Source organism: Zonotrichia albicollis, chromosome 2 (genome assembly GCF_047830755.1).
Source record: "Zonotrichia albicollis isolate bZonAlb1 chromosome 2, bZonAlb1.hap1, whole genome shotgun sequence".
In the NCBI taxonomy this organism is placed as follows: domain Eukaryota; kingdom Metazoa; phylum Chordata; class Aves; order Passeriformes; family Passerellidae; genus Zonotrichia; species Zonotrichia albicollis.
The window spans coordinates 16,468,173-16,490,799 of NC_133820.1; the positions used below are offsets into that span (position 1 = coordinate 16,468,173).

The window sequence follows — 22,627 nt, forward strand, 5'->3', positions numbered from 1 at the left end:
TCAGCCCACGCCATCCCCGACGATCAATTCTGAAATGGATAAATTTCACCCTGGGAGTTTTACAAAGGGCAAGTGTCAAACAATCAGGCATTTTCCAGACTAAAAATAGCTGAGACTGTTGCATTAAAATGGAAATCAAGAAGCCACAGCAGCATTTCAGATATTTTGTCCTTTGTGTGGCTGGCATCAGTCCATCCACACACTGATGTGACTAAGAGGCACAGAGGGTGTGGGATCTGTATTGTCCCATTAGCAGAGAAAAGGAGGGAAAGAGGGCATAAAGAAGCTCCTCTTCCATTTAAGCTCAGTAATCTCAGATTTTTCCAGTCAAGTTACAACCTGTTGCTCATTTCAAAGCTATTTACTGCAGGAAAACACAGAAGAGTTTGATTTTTATGAACTTTGTTCACAGCGACATGATAATACATTTGAATTCAGAGATTATTTTTTCCAAGAGTTGAACATACTCATCAAATGTGCCAACCTTCTGCTCCCTGTTTGCTTTTGGTTCCAAAGGAAGCTGCTGCTGCCTGTGCAACAGAGCACAGACCTCTTGTGGACCTACAGGAATGCTTTCAGGAAAAAAGGTATTTTTGTAGTCTGGTTCTTGGAAGGTAAGTATTAAAACAACAGTGAGCAACCTGATCTATAGTTATTCTAGTCTTTTTCTGCAAAAATTTATTGTGACAGCATTCAGGGTTATCAGTCTTAGCTTTTTTCCTCTGTGTAAAATCTGTAGCTGACAGTAAACACACATGCTGATCATCCATCTGCCTCTTGCACCCAAACCAGGCTGAATGTGCAACAGTTTGCATCAAGTGCAGTTGCCAGTAACAAAAAGTAACAGTGAAAGGTGCTCTGTGAAGGTCCAGAGCTCAGAGCAGGTGACCAGAAGAGTGGGCTGGGTCCTTCTGCAGGGCTGGAGTGTGGTGTGGGTTTTCAGGAGCCCAGAGCAGGGCCACTCCCTCAGGTCTGCAGCTCTTCTCTCTGGGGGAAAGAAAAACACATTGGTGCATCTGTTGCAAATGTTGGTGTTGGCACTCAATGAGCTCTGGAAGGGTTTTCCCACTGCACTCAGGTCTCCAAGGGGATTGAGGGGCTGCTGGAGCTGATTCTGCCAGCAGGATCATAGAAACATGGAAACATTGAATTCTGGAAGGGTTTTCCCACTGCACTCAGGTCTCCAAAGGGATTGAGGGGCTGCTGGAGTTGGTCCTGCCCATGGGATCATAGAAACATGGAATGGCTTGGGTGGGAAGAGACCTTAAAGATCATCCCGTTCCAGCCTCCAGCCATGGGCAGGGACATCTGCTCTCCCAGACTGCTCCAAGCCCCATCCAACCTGACCTTGGGCACTGCCAGGGACCCAGGGGCAGCCACAGCTGCCCTGGGCACCCTGTGCCAGGGGCTGCCCACCCTCACAGGGAAGAATTTATTCCTAACATCAAATTTAAACCTGCTCTCTGTTGGTTTGAAGCCATTACCCCTTGCCCTGTCACTCCAGGCCCTTGTCAAAGTCTCTCTCCATCTTTCAGGTACTGGAAGGCTGCAATTAGGTCACCCCAAAGCTTCTCTGCTCCAGTTTGATCTGGGCTGTGCCCCAGTACAGCTGTGCCAGGTACAAGCCATTCTTCGGCCCCACTTCCAAAGTTATAATTTCTTTACATTTGCTTCAAAGTCCATTAAAAAGTGTCCAAGTTTCCATGCTGCACCTGAAAATCCTTTCTAAGGGGATAAACTTACATCTGAAGGATATCCCTCAGCAAAATTCCAATATTTTAGCACTTGGCTCGACAAAGATTTTGCTGTACTTCTTTTTTCCTTTGATTGCTTTATAATGGAGATCTGTGATTTCATGTGACATGAGCTCTTAATCTGAAATGTTTGTATATGCAAATAGATCACGATGATATATTCAGAGGGAATAAAATCAAGTAATATTACAGGTTTTGAAGACTCAGAAATACTCTGGTTTCCTGTTTTCTTTGAGTGACAGATAGGCTTGTGATAGCACAAATCATCATGTGCAATACAAGTTGTGAAAACAGTGTGTGTCATTCAGCACTCAGAGGTGGGCTGAGCTGAAATTGCACACATCACCTTATTTTGGGCATTTCCTTGTGTCTGTGAATGTTTGATATTGGCAGTTTGGTTTGAGGAGGAAGTGGGGTGGTTTCAGCAGGTGCCTGCATTGCTGGGTTGCTGCTGCTGGAAAGGCACCACTGCTTTCCCTGCATTGGATATGGAAAGGCACCATTGCTATCCCTGTATTATTCCCATGTCATCTCCCAGGCTGGGTGTGGGAGCAGCAGCTCTGCCTGCCAGGGCAAGGCTGCAGCACAAAGGGGTGCACACTCTGTGGCTTTGCCACAAAGACAGGAAAATCACCATGAAAAGCCTGTGCCCAGCTCTCTGCCTGTCCCGAACTCTCCCAAGGGCACTGGAGGAGGGTTCTCCTGCCTTGCACTTGCCCTGTCTGTCACTGTCGTATTTTCTGGAAAAATCCCCTTGCCCAGGATATCTCTCCTAGGAAGCTGAGAAGCCTCAGAGAAAAAGGAAAACAATAATTATCTGATTTGCTTCTCCTGTGTTTTGCTGCTTTGGAATGTGTCTAGAGATTGTTTATGCAAGATGTGAATTGTTTTTACTTATTGGCCAATTGTCACAGACACCTTGTATGAAAAATCTTTTCTTTAGGATTCTTCTTTAGGATTTTTCCTCCTGAGAAGCTGAGAGGCCTCAGAAACAAAATGTAAACATTGATTATCTGCTGCTGTGGAATGCAACAGGTGCATCTGTGATTTGGCCCATGTTGGTTGTTTCTAATTAATGGCCAATCACAGCCCAGCTGGCTCGGACAGAGAGTCCAAGACACAAGCCTTTGTTATCATTCTTTCTATTCTATTCCTAGCTAGCCTTCTGATGAAATCCTTTCTTCCATTCTTTTAGTATAGTTTTAATATAACATATATCATAAAATAATAAATCAGCCTTCTGAAACATGGAGTCAGATCCTCATCTCCTCCCTCATCCTAAGACCCCTGTGAACACCATCACAGTCAATGACAGCCAAGCTGTGTCAGACTCTGGAGGAGAGAGTCACGAGTTTTCATTAGTATCTTTTAGCCTTCTGTCTGTATCCTTTCTGTGTTCTTTAGTACAGTTTAGTGTAGTATTCCTTAATCTAATGTAGTAACATAAAATAATAAATTAGCCTTCTAAGAACATGGAGTCAGATTCATCATTTCTCAGAAAACACCACACTCTGTCAAGTGCCACTTGAAATGTCTGAGTGCACTTGGTACAACCTGAGCCTTTGTAGGGTATCTGAGCCATTCCCATAGGAATGCAACCCAGGGTGAGATGCAGATCCTTGCCTTCTGCAGGAACACCCGTGAGCCTGGCAGGACAGCCTGGGATCCCTGAAATAGCTCTGGATGACCCTGCCCAGGCAATGCAGCCCTGCCTGGAGTCCCAGCTGGAGCACAGTGCCTGTCTGTGCTCAGCTGCCTGAACCCAGCTCCTCTCTGCAGCCCTGGAGAGGTGCTGGCAGCAGCAGAGCTGCTCTCCTGTCACTGGGCCACCCTTGGGTCAGCTGAAGCTGGCTGCAGTGTCCCCTCACTTCCCTGTCTCTGCTCTCCTTCCAGCCAACACCGTGTTCCCTCTTTGGCCCACTCAGCTTCCACTCCCCAGGCTCCTCTGTGGCAGCCCCAGGGCTTCAAACCAAGTCACAGAATCACAGAATGTTAAGGGTTTGAAGGCATCTCTAAAATCAGCTCATCCCAACCTCTCCTGCCATGGGCAGGGACGTCTCCTGCTATCCAGGCTGCTTCAGGCCTTATCCAGCCTGGCCTTGGACACTGCCAGGAATGGGACATCCATTACCTCAGGGCCTCACCACCCTCACAGTTAAGAATTTCTTCCTGTCTAACCTCAATTTCCCCTCTTTCTGTTCATATCCATGACCCCTCCTGTCACTGCAATTCCTGACAAAGAGTTCTTCTCCAGCTTCCCTGCAGCCCCTTCAGACTCTGCAAGGTGCTCTGAGGTCTCCACACAACCTTCTCTTCTTCTGGCTGAGCAAACACAGCTTTCCCAGCCTATCTTCAAAGGCCAGGTGCTCCAGTCCTCCTGCCAATGTTGTGTCCCTTCACTGGACTTGATTCCAACCTTCCCATGCCCTTCCTGTTTTGGGGGCCCCCCAGATATATTCCCCAAGGATCTCTTTCCTTGCCCCCATCTCCTGACTGAGCCCTTCCACACCTCCCTGCTCCCTGCTCTGCTCCAGCCCCCTTTCCCTGTGATTCCCACCCCTGTGGATGTGCTGTCCTCTCCTCTCCTCTCTACCCCAGCCCCTCACCAAACCCCAGCACCCTGCTCTGCCGCAGCCCCAATCCCCAAACAGCTCCCCCAATTTCAATGTCCATACAATACAGCTCAGCTCTGACAAATATGGGCCAAACAGGGCAAGCCCAGACCTCCATCTGCTCATGGATCCAGTCCAGGAAGGAGGTGGTTCTGCTGTAGACCCCTGGCTTGTTCTTCTCTGCACAGCCCACTCCAAAGCTGGTGGTGCCCACCAGCTTCCAGACACTCATATCTTCACATGCTAAAGGACCCCCACTGTCTCCCTGAGGGAAAAAGAGTTAAAACAAATGTCAGTGTCCCAGAAAAGGAGGGAATTGTCTGTTTGGGAGGTAGGGGGAGAAACATAGTCCAGTAATTCAAAATCTCTTGTTCTTGCTCTGTTCTGGGTCCTGGGAAAAGCATATTACAGCAGGGCTTGGAGACTTTTGAGACATGTAGGAGACCATATTTTTCTTTCCTTGGCTCCTGGCTATTGAGCTGAGCTGAGCCCAAGGTTGCAACACCAAGCTCACATCTGATCTCCTCCCCTGCCTGCTCCTGCCTGCTTTTCCAGCCCTTCCCAGGCACTTTGCTAGGCAGATTCAGCTCAATGAACTCACATCTAAGTACTGAAAACTTCCCATTTCCTCTTTGCTGGGGCAGTTTCCTGCCCTACAAGAATCACAGCCAGCACAACACCTGGAAAAAAGGGAATTTGGAACAGGCATTCCCACAGGTGAGCAGGGCTCCTCCTGTCACGTGGAGCTGTGTGCTGAGCACTCTGCCTTTGGCCAGGTCTCCTGGTGCCAAATGCCTTTTTGAGGGTGTTGTGTGCAAAAAAGAGATGAAATGCACATCTAGGCACCCTCTGCCTTTGCTTTTTTTCCCTCCCAAGTGTGATTGGGATGGAGCAAATCTGGAAACATGAAGTTCACAGAATAATATACAGGTTTGGGTTGGAAGGGACATTGAAGTACATGTAGATCCAAGCCTCCTGCTTGGAACAGAGACATCTTCCACTAGGAATTCCTCCCCAGCCCTATCTGGCTGCTTTTCACCATGGGCTTTCTGCACCTTGCAGGTCTCTGGGGCTGCTCACAGTGCAGGGAAGTGCAATTCAGTGCAGTGCAGGGGTCACAGCCAAGGCAGAGAAAGGATGGCACTGTGCTGCAGCACATGCAGCAAAATATGTCTTAAGCAAATTTGGCTTCAGAAGTATCAGATAAGGTCCAGAGAAGAAGTATAAAAAGGAAATTGTAGCGTGTGAATGCACACGGTCAGTGATTGATAATTGTGGTGAGCAGAATAAATGGCACAAACCCAAATGTTTGCCCAAGAAAAGCCTGGGAGTGCCTTCTGATAACTTATCACTCATGTTTTTCCATTTCCAATGAGCACAGTTGCAGTTTGGAAACTTCCATACCTGGCAGGTGTCCACCCCTCCCTTCAGGAAACCAGCACAAAGCATTGAAGAAGTTATGATCCCACCATAGACATCTCTGTGATTGCAAATTGCATTGGAAATCAGAGGAACACCTGCATAATTCATGGTGTCAGACGTGTCACCTGTTAAAAAAAAAGATAAAAAACCAGTAAAAAACTTCCTGTCCTTGAAAATAATCTCCATTTATAAACAGAGAATGTTTTATATACAAAGAATTGGCAAGGAAGGATGAAAGAAACCTGGTTAAATGGAATGACAAAAGGCAACTTGGTGTCTCATCACTTACAGAACACAGCAATTATCCACTCTGCAGAGATGGGGATTACCACAGTGTATAAAATTACAATTAAATCTGGACATTATGTATTTCCACTTCAAACTAGACAATTAATGACACTAATAAACCAAAAAGCTTGTTGAACATTGCGTTCAATACTGGTGTCAAAACCTGTTCTGAGTTTATCGCCTGTTCTGTTAGTCAACAAATCATCTGCAAACATCTGATTTACTTTATAAATATTTATTTTATTTCATTCACAGCCTGAACAGATCCTTTATACAAATGAGAGTATTTGCACACTGCCTATTGTCAATTGAGGGCTGGTTTTTTTTATGTGGCAATCCTTGCTTTCATTTTCTCCCCACCTTTGGCTGTTATCTGTGGGTCAGGTAATGTTCTGTTCTTGTTCTCTGAACAGGAACACGTTCAGTGACATGAATGAAGAGTGATAAAAAACAATTAATGGGTGACAATTCACCCATTTTCACGTGAAGGTGGTTCAGTTTTTATTATTGATTAACATGACTCATGAGTCATGGGGAAAAAAATCCCTTTTCTTTTTGATTTTGTTTTATCCAATTTCTACATCACCCAGCCTGCCTTAAAATAAACATATCCTTTCTCTAAAAAAAAGGGATGGTTAATTCTTACATTCATGCTGTGTTTTCTATGCTTGGAGTTCTAAAGGGCACAGCCTGTTTGACTTAGGCTGAGTACAACAGTGGACACAATTTATATTTGTAATTTTCAACTGTTTCAGAGGATGCCCATCCATTCCTTGTGATAAGAGTTTGCACAACACTTTTGCAGTACAGTTTATGCATAAAATTTTGTAATATGTCTTCTTTACCAGAAAATTTAGCGTTAAACAGCGCCCCAACCAAATCCTGCATTCACTGTATGTAAGATGTGTGCATGTAGTGAAATCATCAGCAGGCAATTTAAAATACCTCCTTCCACAGTTGCTCCCCATCCTGATACCCAACACATTTTCCCTGCTGGGAAATGTTCACCAAAATTGGGCAGACAGATTGGTTCAATGTGACCTATTTATGAAAAAAAAAAAGAAAAAAAAAAAGAGGGAGAGAGAAGAGAATCAAAATTTAGCAAATTAAGTTTAAATGTCTCAGAAATACTTAAAGATTTGGCTTGCAATGAACTTGTGATGAACACCGCCCACTCCCCACATAAATAGCCTGGCAGTTTTCTGAGGTTTTTTGTCTTGTGGGCAACACTGAGGGTTTGAGACAACACCCACAGCAGCCCCAATGAGTTTTGGGTGTGAAGCAACACAAGGAGGAATCAGCAGGTCAATAAACTGAAGAATGAGCAAAAAGAAGGGCAGATCAGAGGCCCCAGGGCTGCTGGGTTGAGACAAGGAGCTGGGTGTGCACATCCCTGAGAGGGTAAAACTATTCTTGGATTCTTTGCTTCCCACCCATCAACTCACAGAGTTTTGGTGCCTTTGTGCTCTGGGACATGGAATTCTATGGGATAAAATCAGAGCTTGATGCTTGCAGGGACAAATGGGTGCTGAGAAAAGGGAGGGAAAATACAAAATATAACTGGGCAGATCCCAAGGGTTCTGTTCTGCAGAGTGCAGTGATCCCAGCATGGGACACAGTGGGATTGTGCTCAGGCGCAGAGCCACTACTATTTCTTACTATTTCTTACTATTTCTTCCTACTATTCTTTATTCCTTAAATAACCCTTAATATTCTTTATTCCCAAAGCTATTCATAAGCAGAAGAAATCATCAGAAATATGAGACAAAACAGAACAAAATCATGATTAATTTTCATTACAAGTGATATTTTAAACCGTTACAAGATAATTGATTAAGAAAATTACTAGATGTGTCAAAGAGCACCAGCTCCCCTTTGCAGGCAGCTCATAGTGATTAGGAGGTATTGGCAGGTATTTCAATTCATGCAATATTATTACATATTATTTCAACTCATTGTATCAACTGCAGGTAGCATCCTATCAAGAAAATAAAAGTAGTTTTCATTTAAATAATCATTATATTCAAATTGCCTTATCTTCTCTTTGAAATTCAAGCTTGATTTTCAGCTTTGAACACTTCTGGATCCCCCAGCACTCATGGAAAGGACATGATAAAAATCTCTGTGACCTCCAGCAGAATGAGGCAGGGTGTTTATTTTAGATAGGAAGAATATTTAGAAAGAATAAAGTTAATGTTTGCCTATTAATAAATGCCTGCAGTAAATCAATACCAGAGCACACTGGGAACATTTTGCAGCACGTTGTTGCTGTCCATGCCTGGACATGGAGCACAGAGGAGATGCTCACACTGGGGCTGGGGGGTTTCTGCTGGTGCTGTGGGGACAGGGATGCTTTAGCTGGGGAGGTGGAAAAGCCAAGTGAAAGCTCACAGAGATAAATTACCATTGAGAGCAAGAGGTGCTGCCAGTTTCATCAGTGCTATGTCATTCCCCATGGTCTTGGGTTTGTAATTCCGATGGTAAATGATTTTTTCCACTGAATGTGGGTGAGCCTTGGTGTCCTGCTGGGTCACAAAACCAACCTGGACACTCCAGGAGCTCGGCAGGTACAGGCTGGAACAAAGAGGTAGAAGAGAGGGTCAGACCTCCAGGAAAACCCTCAGGTTTCTCTAATTGTCCTCTGAGCTTATACATACAACAGGCAAATAACTCCAGTCTGCTGTGCTGGCTTACCTCTCTATTAATAATGGCCATGTTTTGCATCTAATTTTTTAAAATGTAAAACTAATTTTTGTAAGACATTGGGTGACTAATCTTAGTAAGACACTGGGTCACTGGCACATTATCAGGGCAATTATATGGATTTTACTAGAAATATCTGAGAGTTTTCCATCAGCCCAGCTGTGTGTGCTCCTGTGAGAGCCCACAGCTGCTGCCTGGCACACCTGCACTCAGCCAGGCCTCAGCAGAGCCTGTGTCAAGGTGTTTTCAAGGAGAAGCTTCCCCTCTGGAAGGTGTTTCTGCCTCAGTTCATGAGCTGGCACATCCTTCAGTCTCCAGCACATGAGCAGCTCCTCTGCTTTTGGCCTCACTCCCCTGGGAAAAGGCTCCAGGGATGGGGGATGTGTTGCCAGCTCCCATCCCCATCACCCTTCAAACACACCACAACCACCTGGGATGGGGTGACAAAGTCAAGGACAAAGGTTCTAAAATGCTGAATTCCTAAGTAATTATTTTATGGCAACATAGGGCTCTAAATAGGAACTTGGAGTGGGGTTTGTCTATCCCATCTCTCTTCTCTACTGGGTATAAAACCATCCTACAAGAACTTACTCAGAAAAAGACATCCATGTTGTAGGTGCTTAAAAGTGGGCAGACAAATCCCATTTTAGCTGTCTAAATGTCTTTGGTGAAAGTGGACAGGAGTTTGTAAGAGCAAGAGATGCTCCTGCACTATTAGCATCAAACAAGACTGAAAAACCAGACAGCTCATTATAAATATAGTTGTAATTGCACAGAGTTTAAGTAACTATTTAGAATCTATTTACCACCTGAAGACCTCTTCAACTGCATAGAAAGGAGCAGTGAGTAAGTGGCAAAGGGCACAAAGGAAGCACAAGTGACTAATAATCACTGATTGATCCTGTCAACTTGAAAAGAATCCTGTAATTTATTTTGGAGCTCCAGTGGATCCGAGAAGCCAAATACAAACTCTCAACATGCAATTTACAGAAATTGAAGGTTAGGATACCTAAAATCTAGCACTTAAATCTTGTTTTAAGATGTTTTCCCAGGGAGCTGAGGGTGGCCAGAACACCTGGAAACTGGGATCCTGGGTTTAGATCACTTTTTGGGGAAGCTTTTTTTCAATAAAGGCTCATGCAAAAAGAGAGGAACAGCTTAAATATTATGATGCCTTTTGCAGACTACCTTAAAACAGATGTCAGACAGAATTAGGGAATAAAAAGCATTTATATTTATTGAAGGGGCATGAGGTACATTTAGGGCAGACAAAGCCTCCCCAGGGGCTACACCCAAAATTGACAATGGGTCATGGTTTTCACACTTTTATAAGTTTGGTCCATTTGCACATTGGGGGTGTGATAGATGAGTAATGTGATGGTTGACTCTCACAATTAAAAGGCAAATATCATGTACATATGTTCAGAGAAGTTTTATAGATTTATATTTTTGTTTTACCCCCCTTGTGTTGTTATTATGCGGTGGCCTGCTTTGGGACATTTGGGAGGGTTGGCTTGTTACTATAGCAACATCTGACCTCCAGTCAAGATTTAAGGAAGCAAACTCTACCCCTGGACAGCAAAAGAGTTGATGGACAGAACTTTGGGAGGGGCTAAAGTGATAAAAGGCAAAACCTCCATTGTGTAGATGAGCACAGGTGGGAAAGATCCTCTGCTCCCTGCCCCGTAATATTTTCTCCATTCAATCTTCTGTAGTATTTTTATATGGTTTCAATAAACCCTTAAAATTTTTGAAAATTAATATAATTTCTCACAGAGATTAATATTCCAATTACAGCTTCAGGTAATGAAGTAAATTACCCCAAGTTTGCTCTCCCCCACCTTACTTTTGTTTACATTTCTTGAGGCTCAAGACAGTGAGGTGTCCTTGATCTCCAGGCCTGGACAGGAATTGTGTTATCTGACCAAAATGGGAAAGCAGCAGCTAATATTAATATTAGTATTAATACTAATAATAAATACTTAATATTCCACTAATGGAGTTTAGAGCTACACACTGAAGAATTACAGGACCACAAACACATGAAAACCATAAAAGCCAAAACCCCACAGCATCAGCCACGGATGAGGCAGCGCGTCCTGCGGGTTATTTTGAAGAGCAGGCCGAGTGTCCCCTGAGCAGGGGGTTTGGGCAGGGGGGTTTGGGCACTCACTCGTAGACGCAGTGGGCAGCTGTGAGGATCCAGAGGGGGGTGATGACGGAACCCCCGCACAGGTGCTGGCCCTGGAACTGCAGGCTGACCTGCCACGGCCACTGCCGCGGTGACGACGCATTGCCTCCCACGATGCGCAGCCCGTAGCTGGCCCGAGTGCCACACGCTGCCAGGGAGCAAAGCAAACAGTGCAGAGAGGAAACACAGCCCTGGCTTGGGTCACATTCAGCCCCTCTCAGAACCACAGAATCACAGAATAATGAGGTTGGAAGAGACCTCTGAGATCATCCAGTCCAACCTATGCCCTAACACCTCAACCAGACTATAGCACCAAGTGCCATGTCCAGAGATGGTGATTCTACCACCTCCCGGGGAAGAGCATTCCAGTACTTAATTATTCTTTTGGTGAAATTTTTTTTTCTTAATATCCAACCTATACCTTCCCTGACGTAGCTTGAGACTGTGTCCTCTTGTTCTGTCAGTGCTGCCCGGTGGAAGAGTGTCACTCTGTTTTTTTAACATTTTCTAAGCCTTCTGATGTTAACATTCTTGTAGTGAACTTTCTCACACACTTTCTGTAAATAACTCATTGTTTTGTATTCATTTATGGAGGAGGAGAAAGTTGATGGACTGTTGGGTTGACCAGTGTCATTGGAGAGGTGGCACTGTCACCCTCCAATCCACTGTCACTTTTTGAAAACTATAAATGTTGGAGTCAGAAAATAAACTCCCCTTTTTTCTTCACCTTGAGAACAGTGGTGTGAGCTTGTGTTCTTTTGTGTCCTATAGTGACAGAAGAGACCAACCCCACCTGTCTACAGCCTCCCTTCAGGAAGGTGTAGACAGCAATAAGGTCACCTCTGAGCCTCCTCTTCTCCAGGCTAAACAACCCCAGCTCCTTCAAACGTTCCTCACAGGGCTTGTGTTCCAAGTCCCTCACCAGCCTTGTTGCCCTCCTCTGGATGCGCTGAACCATCTCGACATCCCTCCCAAACTGAGGGGCCAGAACTGGACACAGCACTCAAGGTGCAGCCTCGCCAGTGCCCAGTGCAGGGGAAGGATGAGCTCCCTGCTCCTGCTGGCCACACAATTCCCAATGCAGGCCAGAATGCCACTGGTCTTCCTGGCCACCAAGGCACACTGCTGGCTCATTCATATTCAGCCGGCTGTCGACCAGCACCCCCAGGTCCCTTTCCACCTGAACACTGTGCAGCCACACCATCCTCAGCTTGTAACGTTGTAGGGAATTTTTCCGGCCAAAATGTAGAACTCAGCACTTATTAGACTTATTAGACTTCATCCCAGCCTTGCTGAGGGTGGGAGGTTTCTGCAGCTGGAGCATCCCCACCCCATCCCCATGGCCACATCCCAAGGGTTTCTCCTCCTCCCTCCCATCCCTGCAGGTCACTCATGGTCTGGGGCTTGTGGGGTCTCTGTGTCTCTCCCTTCCCTGCAGGTGCAACACTCAGATGTGTCACTGTCATATTTTCTGAAAAATCCCTAGCCAGGATTTCTTCTCCTGGGAAGATGAGAAACCTCAGAGAAGAAACAATATTATCTCATTTGCTACTCCTCTGTTTTGCTGCTTTGGAATGTGGTCTGGATATTGTTTACCAACTGGTCATTGTTTGATTTTTTTATTTTAATGTGAATTGTTTTTACTTAATGACCAATCACAGCCAGCTGTGTCAGACTCTGACGAGTGATTATGAATTTTTCATAATCATTCTTGTTTAGCCTTCTGTCTGTATCCTTTCTCTATTCTTTAGTATAGTTTTAGTATAGCATTCTTTAATTTAATATAATAGCATAAAACAATAAATTAGCCTTCTAAGAACACGGGGTCAGATTCTCAATTCCTCCTTTGTCCTGGAAACCCAGCAAACACCACACAGCTGAGCTGTAAAACACCCCTGCTCTGCTCTCCTTCATCTTCAGGGTCCCACACAGGCAGGCTCAAGCATCTGCTCTGCCCTCATGGTGATTTTGCTGTTGCATTTTGATTTTTTGTATCCCAGTCTGAAAACAAGGTGGCATGGAGCGGTGTGGGATGGAAATTCCATCAAGGCAGAATTTCCCTTTTCCTGCCAAGATGCCAAAGACTTGGAATTAGAGTGTGAGTCTATGGACTCGACACACAGTCCTTAAATAACACTTCCTACTGGATTCTCACTGAAATGCTCCTGCTATGTGATGCTCCCAATCTGCCCTCCCAGCCTATTTTCACTTTCTGAAATTCTTTCAAATTTTACATAAAAAGTACAATTGTTCTTTGGTGTGATAAGCTGATAGTATAGCATGCCCTGAGTACACAACTTCTCCCAACTCTTGCCATGCAGTGGATAAAGAAGGAGAGTTTCTGCTTTTATTTTAATTTTTTTGTGATTCTTACCCAAACACTTTAAGATGATCACATTGCCAGAAGTGCATTCCTCCCTGAGATGAGAAGACAATGCATCATTAGACCCAATTTACAAATATATTGGGTTTTTGCAATATTATGTCATTTTCCTGTGCACACAAAAATAAGTAACTCATATATTGAAGGAGGTACAAAGGGCATGAACTCATCAAATCTAATCAGGGCCTTTAACTGGAATTCTGCATTTGGGAGCTTGGCCATCAGGACCACATGCTGCCCTACTGAGGAGGGCTTCACTCTTCCACCAGGGAAGATCTGAAGTCTCCTTGTAATCATTGCTCCCTTCTCACTGGAAGGTAACTAAAAAAAACCCAGCATTTGTCAGGAGGAGTAAATGCAGCATAAAGGGTTCATAAACCTACTGGGAAACGTGTAAGGATCTGCAAACTGAAACAAACTGCTTCATAATGGAAAAAAAGAAGTGCCTGGTGCCTATCCATTTGTGAAAATGGCATCATGGGACAAACAGTCATTTCAAACAGGTCATTTGAAAGCCTTTGCTGATTTTAATGGGCCCTGGATCAGACTCAGCTTATATTCCAGCGAGATGCTGCTGAATCTCAGGCCAGCATGTGTAACACTTACAAAGTACTACATGCCTGAAAAAACAGCAACAATCCCAAACTATCAATAATTCCTGTTCTATTGATTGGTGTCTTCCAGAAGCAGCTGAGACATACCTGAGGTTGGTGGCATTGTGCAGGGATGTCACTCGATCAGCTGAGAGCCAGTGGCCGAGGGACACAAAATGTCTTTGGAACTGCTTCTCAACTGCATCCACGGGCAGGTAACCTGAACTCACATAACTGCAAATAAACCATAAACACAGCTTGCCCAGACAGCACTGCAGCAATCTGCTTAAATAATTTACCAGTTCTGCTAATGAAAACCACAATAATCAGATCCTGGCATTCGATAAAAGTAATTATTTCCTCCCCCTATACTCCTTACCACGTGCATGTATTTTTGACATAATCATATGTGGAAGCCACACGTGCTGAGATGTATTTAACTGGCAGAGAAAATAAATTTTAATTGTAATATTACAATGAAACTTTTCATTGTAAGTGGCTGGCACATTTCCTGAGCCACTTACAAGCTCATTGTCTCCTTTTGCTAGAGTTATGGTTTGCAGCAGGGAGGATGAATAATTTTTACTTTTTTCTTCTCTTCTTTGTTGAAAAATTGAGATGGATTTTATCCTAAAGGCAACAAGAATTTATTCAAAGAAGCTTTATACTGCTAGCTATAACAGAAATCAGAATGATGCCAGGGTAAGCAATAACAGAGCATCATGCCAAATCAGGACTTCAAATCTTTCTCAGTTTTATGAAAGTTTGTGAAAAAAATGGTGCTTTTTCAGGAATGGGATCAAGACAGCAAGAACTGCCTTGCCATGTTCTTCTCTAATTATGAGGTGGACCTTAAAGCCCATCAGATGTCATGAAATTAATTCTGTACACAATTTACCTATAGGGGAAGTAAAAGAAGTGGGAAATGCTCGTATGTTCTTAGTGAGACAAAGTAGAAATTCTGCAGAGTAGAAATCCATTTTGATTTAGGTGAAATGTACATCTTTGAGTTAAATCTGTAGTTAGAAAACATAGCTATTTAGCCTGACTGCAAAAGCCTAGGCTCAGAGAAACTGTTTCAGTGAAAGACAGAGATAAGGGGGGAAAGAGACAGAAAGTGATAAAGAGAGACAGAAACTGCTGTGAGAGCAGGTCAACCTCACCTAAGAATTCTTTCTGATAAGAAGAACTAGCAGCAAATGTAAAGCAAAATTCGTAAAAGAGAATATGTATGAACTTATTGTGAAATTGTATTCACATGTATTTGAGAAGAGGATAAAAAGAGACCTGAAGTCCCCAGAAGTACACATGTCATTTTAGGGGAGCAATTCCCACATGTGTCAAGTGCTGTAATAAACATACCAGCTTTACAACTTTCACAAAGTTGTAGAGTTTTGTTTATCTCCGCAAAACATTAGTGCCTCTATCACAGGCCACTCGAGTGAGAAACAGGATTTGGGCACCTGCATCACACAGGGAAGATTTAGCCAAGATATTCTCTTTAGCCATCCTGCAGGATTTATAGCAGTAATAAAAGGTATTTGCCATGTACAAATACATAATCTCAAATCTCCTCAACCATGTGACTCACAAAGGGGGATTGTTAAGTCATTTTTAAGGCACAAACCAACACAAGGTTTCATTAGAAACCTCAGAGATTGTTCAAAATGCCAGGTGAAGCTGCTGGCAGTGGTGTCCCTACCTTGAGAAGCCCAGGTGCTTGCAGGTGCTGTTGCCATACTCTGCCCTCCAGTCGTCGGAGCAGACGGTGCGCCAGGAGCCCAGGGCGAACACCTGCAGCACTGCCCTCTTCCCACTCAGCCTGACTTTGGGATTCAGGACAAGAAAAGCCTCAGTGAGCTGTGGAGATGAACATCAGGCACAAAACAGGCACACCACGCCGCTGTGGTGTCTGTGCTTTCTGGCTCACTGAGCCACTACTCATCCTTTTCTTCATTTGGATTCTTTGACAGAATTTTTCTGTGCCTTTTTTTTTTTTTTTAATAATGTACTCTGAGCTACGACAGTTAGGAGAAAAAATCTTTGCTGATGGGAATGCCAGCTCTAATACAGGAGGAGGTGGAGGCTGGCTGGCCCTGCAGTGAGCTTTAAGCAAGTCCTGATGATTGCACTGAGCTGGAGCTGCAGGTGCTTTGCCCTGAGGAAAACCATGGTCAGGATAACGGATGAAGGTGGTGGGCACCTCCTGTGCCAGAGAGGTGGATGCACTCATGCCCAGATGTCCTGGACCTGGGAAAGGGCCCATCTGTGAGGGAGAAGTGGGGCCATGCACGTGGTCACTGCTGAACAGGGCTCTCCCACACATGCCCAGATTCCAGTGTTATGGAATTGCAAAGCAAGACAGGAAAAGCAGACAGGCTTTTCCTGGCTCCTCTGAAACTTTGAGCCTTCCTGGGGAAAACTCTCCAAATGCTGAATACATTGTAGAGGGTTAGCTGAGGCCAAAACCTTGTGGTTCTTGTTGTTCCTCCTATTGCACAGAAGGAAAGCTGTGCTGCCTCCTTAGCTGGAGGTACAAGAGCCAGGATTGCAAGTGCACTGAGCTAAAACCCAGTTATTCTGTTTATTAAAATTAGAGTCCTTTCCCTCCAGGGGCTGTGAGCACCACAGTCACCTTCCATAGCACAGAACAGGGAAGTACCATTTAAAGCATCCTTGTGATTCCCATAACTATCACAGAGAGAAACTCAGAAATAAGTCATACACTTCACAGATGAAACAGCAAATTCTGCAGCACTGAGTGCACAAATGGCTGATTTCTCCCCATTCCCACATCCTTTAAGATAACACCAGGATTTTGCAACCTTCAAAACTGACACAGCACAACGGTGTGCCAGTGAATTCAGTGTGTTCTGTATTTACACACCATAAGGCAGTGGGGTTACACCTTGCAGGCAGAGGAAATGTGAGCAGTCAAAAAGCATCTGGGCTTTTAACGGAGAGAATTATCAAAAATGGCAGTAACAATATTCAGCAATCATCACATTTATCTAAGAAGCAGTTTGATTTTTCATAAACTGTGAATCAGTACTCAGAGTGTTCCTCTGAAGTGGTGATTTAGATATTCCATTGGTCTGTCTTTCTTTTGTCTCACACAAAATCTTTACAACAGGCATTCCTTGATAACTTGCCAGTTCTACAGGAGGAGGTAGGAGGGATTTATAATCAAAATTAAATTACCACATCTGTACTCATCCTCCCCTTCTTTACAGTTGAAGACACCATTGCACCTGGCTGATTTCTGGATGCACTTAAAGGATGAGCGACAACGAAACTTCCCAATGCAGTTGTACTGGACTGAAAGGAATGAAAGAACACAGGGCAATGAAAACACATTTGGATTTTAATTTGACACTTCTGCATTCCATTATCTGTCCAGATTTCAGTCTTGCTAACGAAAAGACAGCTCCTGTATCTTGGGATCTCTAGCTGCTCAGAGTGACCCCAAGATGTTTTAGAAAGTCTCTTTTCCCAGCCCAGTGCTTGAAGAAGGAGTCAGAGCTCTTCAGTTCTTGGTCTCAAGGTTGTTTATTGTTCCTTATCTATAAAATTCTTTCTCCTGTCCTGCTGAGGTCCGCTCATCAGGACAGTCCAGGCACTCTGCCTGCCCCCAGGGAGGTGTTATCTTTTTATACTAAAAACTACATGTACAATATTTACAATTTCTTCCCAATACCTATCACCCATGTTAGACAGTGAGCTTCTCCTCTAAACCAATTTGTAAGTGCCAACATCACAGCAGAAGATGGAGGCCAAGAAGAAGAAGGAGAAAGGCTGGACATGCCCAGATTCCTCCATCTTACCCCCTGAACCCCCATTCTAAAAACAAAAAAAAAAATCTATTTTTCACCCTGTGATAAATTCACTATCATTCTACTTAAACTCTCTTAACTTGTAATGCTTCATACAAGGTTGGTAATTGTTTTTTCCAAGGGCTAAATCAAAGGCACAGGGGTCTTGGGCTCTGTGCCAAGGTCTCTGAGCCCCCTGGGGAGGGGCTGGAGCCCTCCAGGGCAGCCAGAGGGATTTCCTGGGTTCCCACACCTGTACTCCAGGAACTTTTGAAATCCAGCCTGGAGGTTGCTGCATGGTGTTGCTAAAATTCATTTATTAGTAATGACTCGTAGGAGGAGTCAGCCCTGCTGTGTGTGCTGCCTCCCTCCCAGGTCCCTCTGCACAGTTTAAGTTTCACTCGAGGGTGAGTTCCTGCCTGGTGCCTCCGACCCTGAGCAGGGAATTAGGGAGACCCTTGGAGAACACATCCAGTGATTTCTCTCCCCAGGGGGATGCCTCAACCTCCCACAAGCTGCTCCCTATTCCAGGTGAGGAGACACAACAAGCCCTGCACCTGGGCAGGTCACACTTCCCAGCCACAACTAAACTCATTCTGCATTTTCTATTCCTTTGTAGAAGTTGGTTTTGATAAGGGAAAATTCTTTAATTCTTTAAAGCAAACTTAGAGAAGTGAATTACAAGACAAAAATATGGTGTGGGCTACCCACAGGAGACTTTTTATCCCCATTTTCTAAACTCAGCTCATTGCCTGAGGGGAACTGACAAAAATTTCTAGAGAAAGGTTTCCTGAAGCTGCAGGTTCCCCAGTGTTGTAAATATTACACCAGTCTTCCCAGGAGTGCCAGACCTATTTCATCCCTACATGTAAATAAAATTTAAAGCCATCACCTCAACAAGATTTTTTACTTCCACAAACAAGCCACAGTAGCAGTTTAATTCCATTCTCAGTAAAAGGCTCATGAAAAATTAAGCATTTGAATGGCTAAGTGAGAACTTAATAAATAACTAATGGTACTCACCACCCAGGCCAATGGCAACTGCTAGGATTACTGCAAGGAATAAACCAAAGATGTATGGGAAGTATTTTAGGGAGACAAGAGCATGGCACATTGAAGGTGGTTCAATATCTCCTGGAAAACGGACAGAGAAAAGGCTTCTGTGAGGTTAAACCAGCTGAGCTGGCAATCAAAGAGATTTATCCAACAATAAACTAGATGCCATCACCAACTCCTGGGTATGCTTCATGAGCTGCCCTCACCTGAAGGGATTTAAATTTGCTCTTTCAGGGAATAGTTCCAAGGAACCTTTCAGAGAAGGTTCCAAGGGCTTTGGGGCTCCTGCTGCTCTCAGACATCCCTTGAGCATTGCCCTGGGAGGGTCTGAGTTGTGCCCCTGCAGAGCACCTGGCCTGTCCTCAATGCCATCAGCAATGTGAGCTCCAAATTCTCATTTTCATGGGCTACATCACACTGGGAGCTTTTCAAGCATATGAGCACCTCTGCTGAAAACTGGAATCCTGGGATAAAAGTGAAACTCAGACCTGTTCTGTCTGTGTAATCAAACCTGTGTGCAGCTCATAAATAGAAGTTCAAGACAAGAAGGAGGAAAGTCACTGGTCCCTTTGGTCTTAAAAGCAAGGTTAACTGAAAATTATTGAAAGCTAAATTTGGAAAAAAACCCCCAACCCCAGGATCCTCTACCTAGTCTCAAAAACTGTGAAAAAGTGATTTGTTCAAAGTTTTGCTATAGATGCAAAAAGAGAACTGAGTGATGGCTCAAGGCTGAGTCTTGAGTTCTCAAGTACAAAAAGCTGCATCTAAAGTTTAAATATACATTAGTAGTTATTGCAGAGTACATTTCATGAGCTGGATCTGTTTACCAACAACTGACCTCCAGAGCTGACCTCTGCTTAGTGATATTGCCAGTCTGGAAGATAACAAGAGATTCTGCTGAAAATAATGAGTGATTCAGTTGTCTAAAATGCATTCTGATATACAAAGGGCAAGCTGTGGGGAAATAGCAAACACAGCTGGGTCATGAGTGCACACAGGAACTGACAGAACCTTGTCTTTAATTTTAGTTCTTACAGCTCTTCACTTCCCCATTCCTCAGGCTTTATAATTGAGATTGGCAGATACAATCAGTCAAGGATAAGGGGTGTCTCCAAGGATTTAGAGACTCTCTAGGTAAATCCCAGCTCCCTCAGACTCTCAGGAGCAGCTGAGTAACTGGTTTTGGCAATGGAGTTGGTGTCTGGTGTGCCAAAAATCTTAGACAGCTGTAGCAGCTAATGGACTGGAAAATTAAATTGCTCTATTTTCATTCTGGAAGCTCAGCCTGTCTCTGTTGGAACCCATGGTTATTTTGAAACCAATGGGAAGCAGCAAACAGACATGCTAATCCTCCAGGGCTGCTGCATTCTATATTCAGGTTTTTTAATGGACCAATTTCCAGGCTGGCAAAATTTCAAACAAACCATTCAAAAATGTGTCTGGAGAGCATTGCTTCTGTGTGAGCAATCTGGCTGTGAAAAATTCTTGTGTGTGCAAGTGGACACAAGATGCCATCGCATCACTGAGCTGGCAAACCTCACACCTGGGGCAGGGAGCTCGTGTTTCCTCCTCCTCGGTGTGATTGCTTGCTCTGGGTGGGCAAGCACAGCTTGGCCACTGGGATTGCAAAGGTCACAGGGCTCTGGATTGTCCCTACCAGATCCATCTGCACTTGGGTCCACTCTTGCTTGTGGTATGAAGAAGAATCTTTTGAAGGTAAACTGAATTTGCGGTACTGGCGGTTCATCTTCTGTAACGGAGATGACTTCAAGACTTCCAGTAGTGGGATTTGTCTCTTGAACCTGGCTCAACAGGACAGGAAAAAAAAAAAAAGAAAAAAGAAAGAAAATAATAATAATAATGTTGTCACAGAGTCACAGAATGATTTGGGCTGTAAAGACCTTAAAGTTCATCCATCCTCTGCCATGGGCAGGGACGCCTTCCACTGTCCCAGGCTGCTCCAAGCCCTGTCCAACCTGGCCTTAGACACTTCTGGGATGGAGAACCCGGAATTTCTCTGGGCACTCTGTTGCCACGGGCTCACCATACTCATAGTGATGAATTTCTTCCTAACATCTCATCTAAACCTTCTTGCAGCCCCCTTTGAGTACTGGAAGGGCACAACAAGGTCTGTCTGGAGCCTCTTCTTCTCCAGGATGAACAACACCAACTCTCTCAGACTCTCCTCACAGCAGAGGTGCTCCAGCCCTCTGAGACTCTTTCTGGCCTCCTGTGGATTCACTCCAGCAAGGTCCATGTCCTTCCTGTGCTGGGGACCTCAGAGCTGGGCACAATACATTGTTATGTACCTAATTTTCATATAATTAATTTACCAGCAAACTACTGAGGTTAATTTTTGTTCAGATTTGCCTAAGCACCAGAGCTACTTTTAATAACTCACACTGGGGCTGTGAATTCATCCCCTGCTCTATAATTGCAATAGAAAACAAGAGAAAGACTAAAATGCATAGGACAAGCAGCACAGCACTGACAGGATCCTCATTCAGGGGAATTTTACTCCAGTAAAGTTTTGATGACTTACTACACAGGGGAAGAATTAAAGTTAGCTACACTAGAGTTTGGGACAAATATATTTGAAATGCTAATTTCTGACTCTGGTTCTGCACAATGGCAAAAAGAATCAGATTTTTGATCTCAGAGTGGTGTGAAATAGGTCCAGGTTTGTTAAAGACAGCGGAGCTGGTAAGCTGTAAAACCAGCAAGTTTGCAGAGTCAGTCCCAGAAAATGCTTACAGTGACACATTTTAGGCAAAGAACACATGTTTTATATGTGACATTATATTTATAATGGAAAATACCCTGGAGTATTTTTTCACCATTCAGCAATAATGGTTTATTTCATTATTTCTTTCATTTCATTTCATTTCATTTCATTTCATTTCATTTCATCTATTTCTTTCATTTGGTAAAATTTCACCTACATTTCATTGAACATAAATTAAACTTTGTAGAGAATCTGCCAGCATAATTTTTAAATATTAAAACCAAAACAGCTTTCTAGCTAGTGCATAATTTGCCCATCAGGAAACAAAACAGCACTGCGAACCAAATTACATGCAAGCCAAACACTGACACTTCACTTATCCAGAGGCTATCACATGCTCCCAAATCTTCACTCACCTCTTCCTGGGAAGTCATAGTTAAAAGCAAAGCTGATTTCCTTCTTCATTATCAAGCTCAGGGTTTGCTGAGCTTCTCTGCTCGGGGAGGGTTTCCAGCCAGCTGCTGCGTGCGGCATCAGGGCCGCAGCCATGTAACCCAACCTGCAGAGGGGTATCGGGTGGCCCTGGATGGCATGGCTACGGAAAGGGGCAGATAAAAATTCAGCACGCTCTTTAATTAGCTGAAAAACACCAGGCAACACTGCAACATCTGCAAACCTTCCCATAAACCCTTAGCAAAGGAGCCCCACGAGCGCTCGCTCATCCTCTGCCAAAAGGGAGGGCACTGAGCACGAAGAGCTAGGGAAGGCAGGGAGCAGCAGCCCCAGGGCTTCATCTCTTCATGGTCAGAACTCAGGACATCCCTCTGGCTCTCCTGGACTGCCAGGACCCCTGCCAGGGGGCTCAGAGACCCTGGCACAGAGCCCCAAGGTGCCCCTGTGGTTTTGATGGTTATGACCCATGGAGCAAATTACCAACCTTAGATGAAGATCTGCAAGCCACAACAGTTTAAGTAGAATGACAGTGAATTTATCGCAGGGTGAAAAATAGATTTTTGGAGTTTTTAGAATGAGAGTTCAGGAGGCAAGATGGAGGAATCTGGGCATGTCCAGCCTTTCTCCTTCTTCTT

The 22,627-nt window shown here is 44.3% G+C and overlaps 1 protein-coding gene across 1 annotated transcript; it reads right to left on the minus strand.

Annotated features, from left to right (window-relative positions):
• Positions 1 to 966: 966 nt before the first annotated feature.
• On the minus strand, positions 967 to 22,087 carry TMPRSS3 (transmembrane serine protease 3). Its single transcript, XM_005488980.2, has 13 exons — positions 21,956 to 22,087; positions 20,472 to 20,616; positions 18,782 to 18,892; positions 17,148 to 17,264; positions 15,649 to 15,772; positions 14,055 to 14,180; positions 13,345 to 13,388; positions 10,953 to 11,118; positions 8,481 to 8,650; positions 7,022 to 7,117; positions 5,771 to 5,913; positions 4,479 to 4,631; positions 967 to 987 (listed from the first exon to the last, which is right to left on the minus strand). The coding sequence occupies exons 1-13, from the start codon at positions 21,971 to 21,973 to the stop codon at positions 967 to 969; spliced, it is 1,434 nt and encodes a 477-aa protein (XP_005489037.2). The 5' UTR covers positions 21,974 to 22,087.
• Between the last annotated feature and the right edge of the window lie 540 nt (positions 22,088 to 22,627).

Bases quoted from the DNA above. Each gene is read 5' to 3' on its own strand.
- TMPRSS3 (XM_005488980.2), bottom strand. The intron at 7,118-8,480 runs GTAATTTATCTC...TTTCATAAATAG, and splicing joins AGCACCTCTTGCTCTCAATG to GTCACATTGAACCAATCTGT. The intron at 4,632-5,770 runs GTATGGAAGTTT...TTTTTCCCTCAG, and splicing joins GAGGGGTGGACACCTGCCAG to GGAGACAGTGGGGGTCCTTT.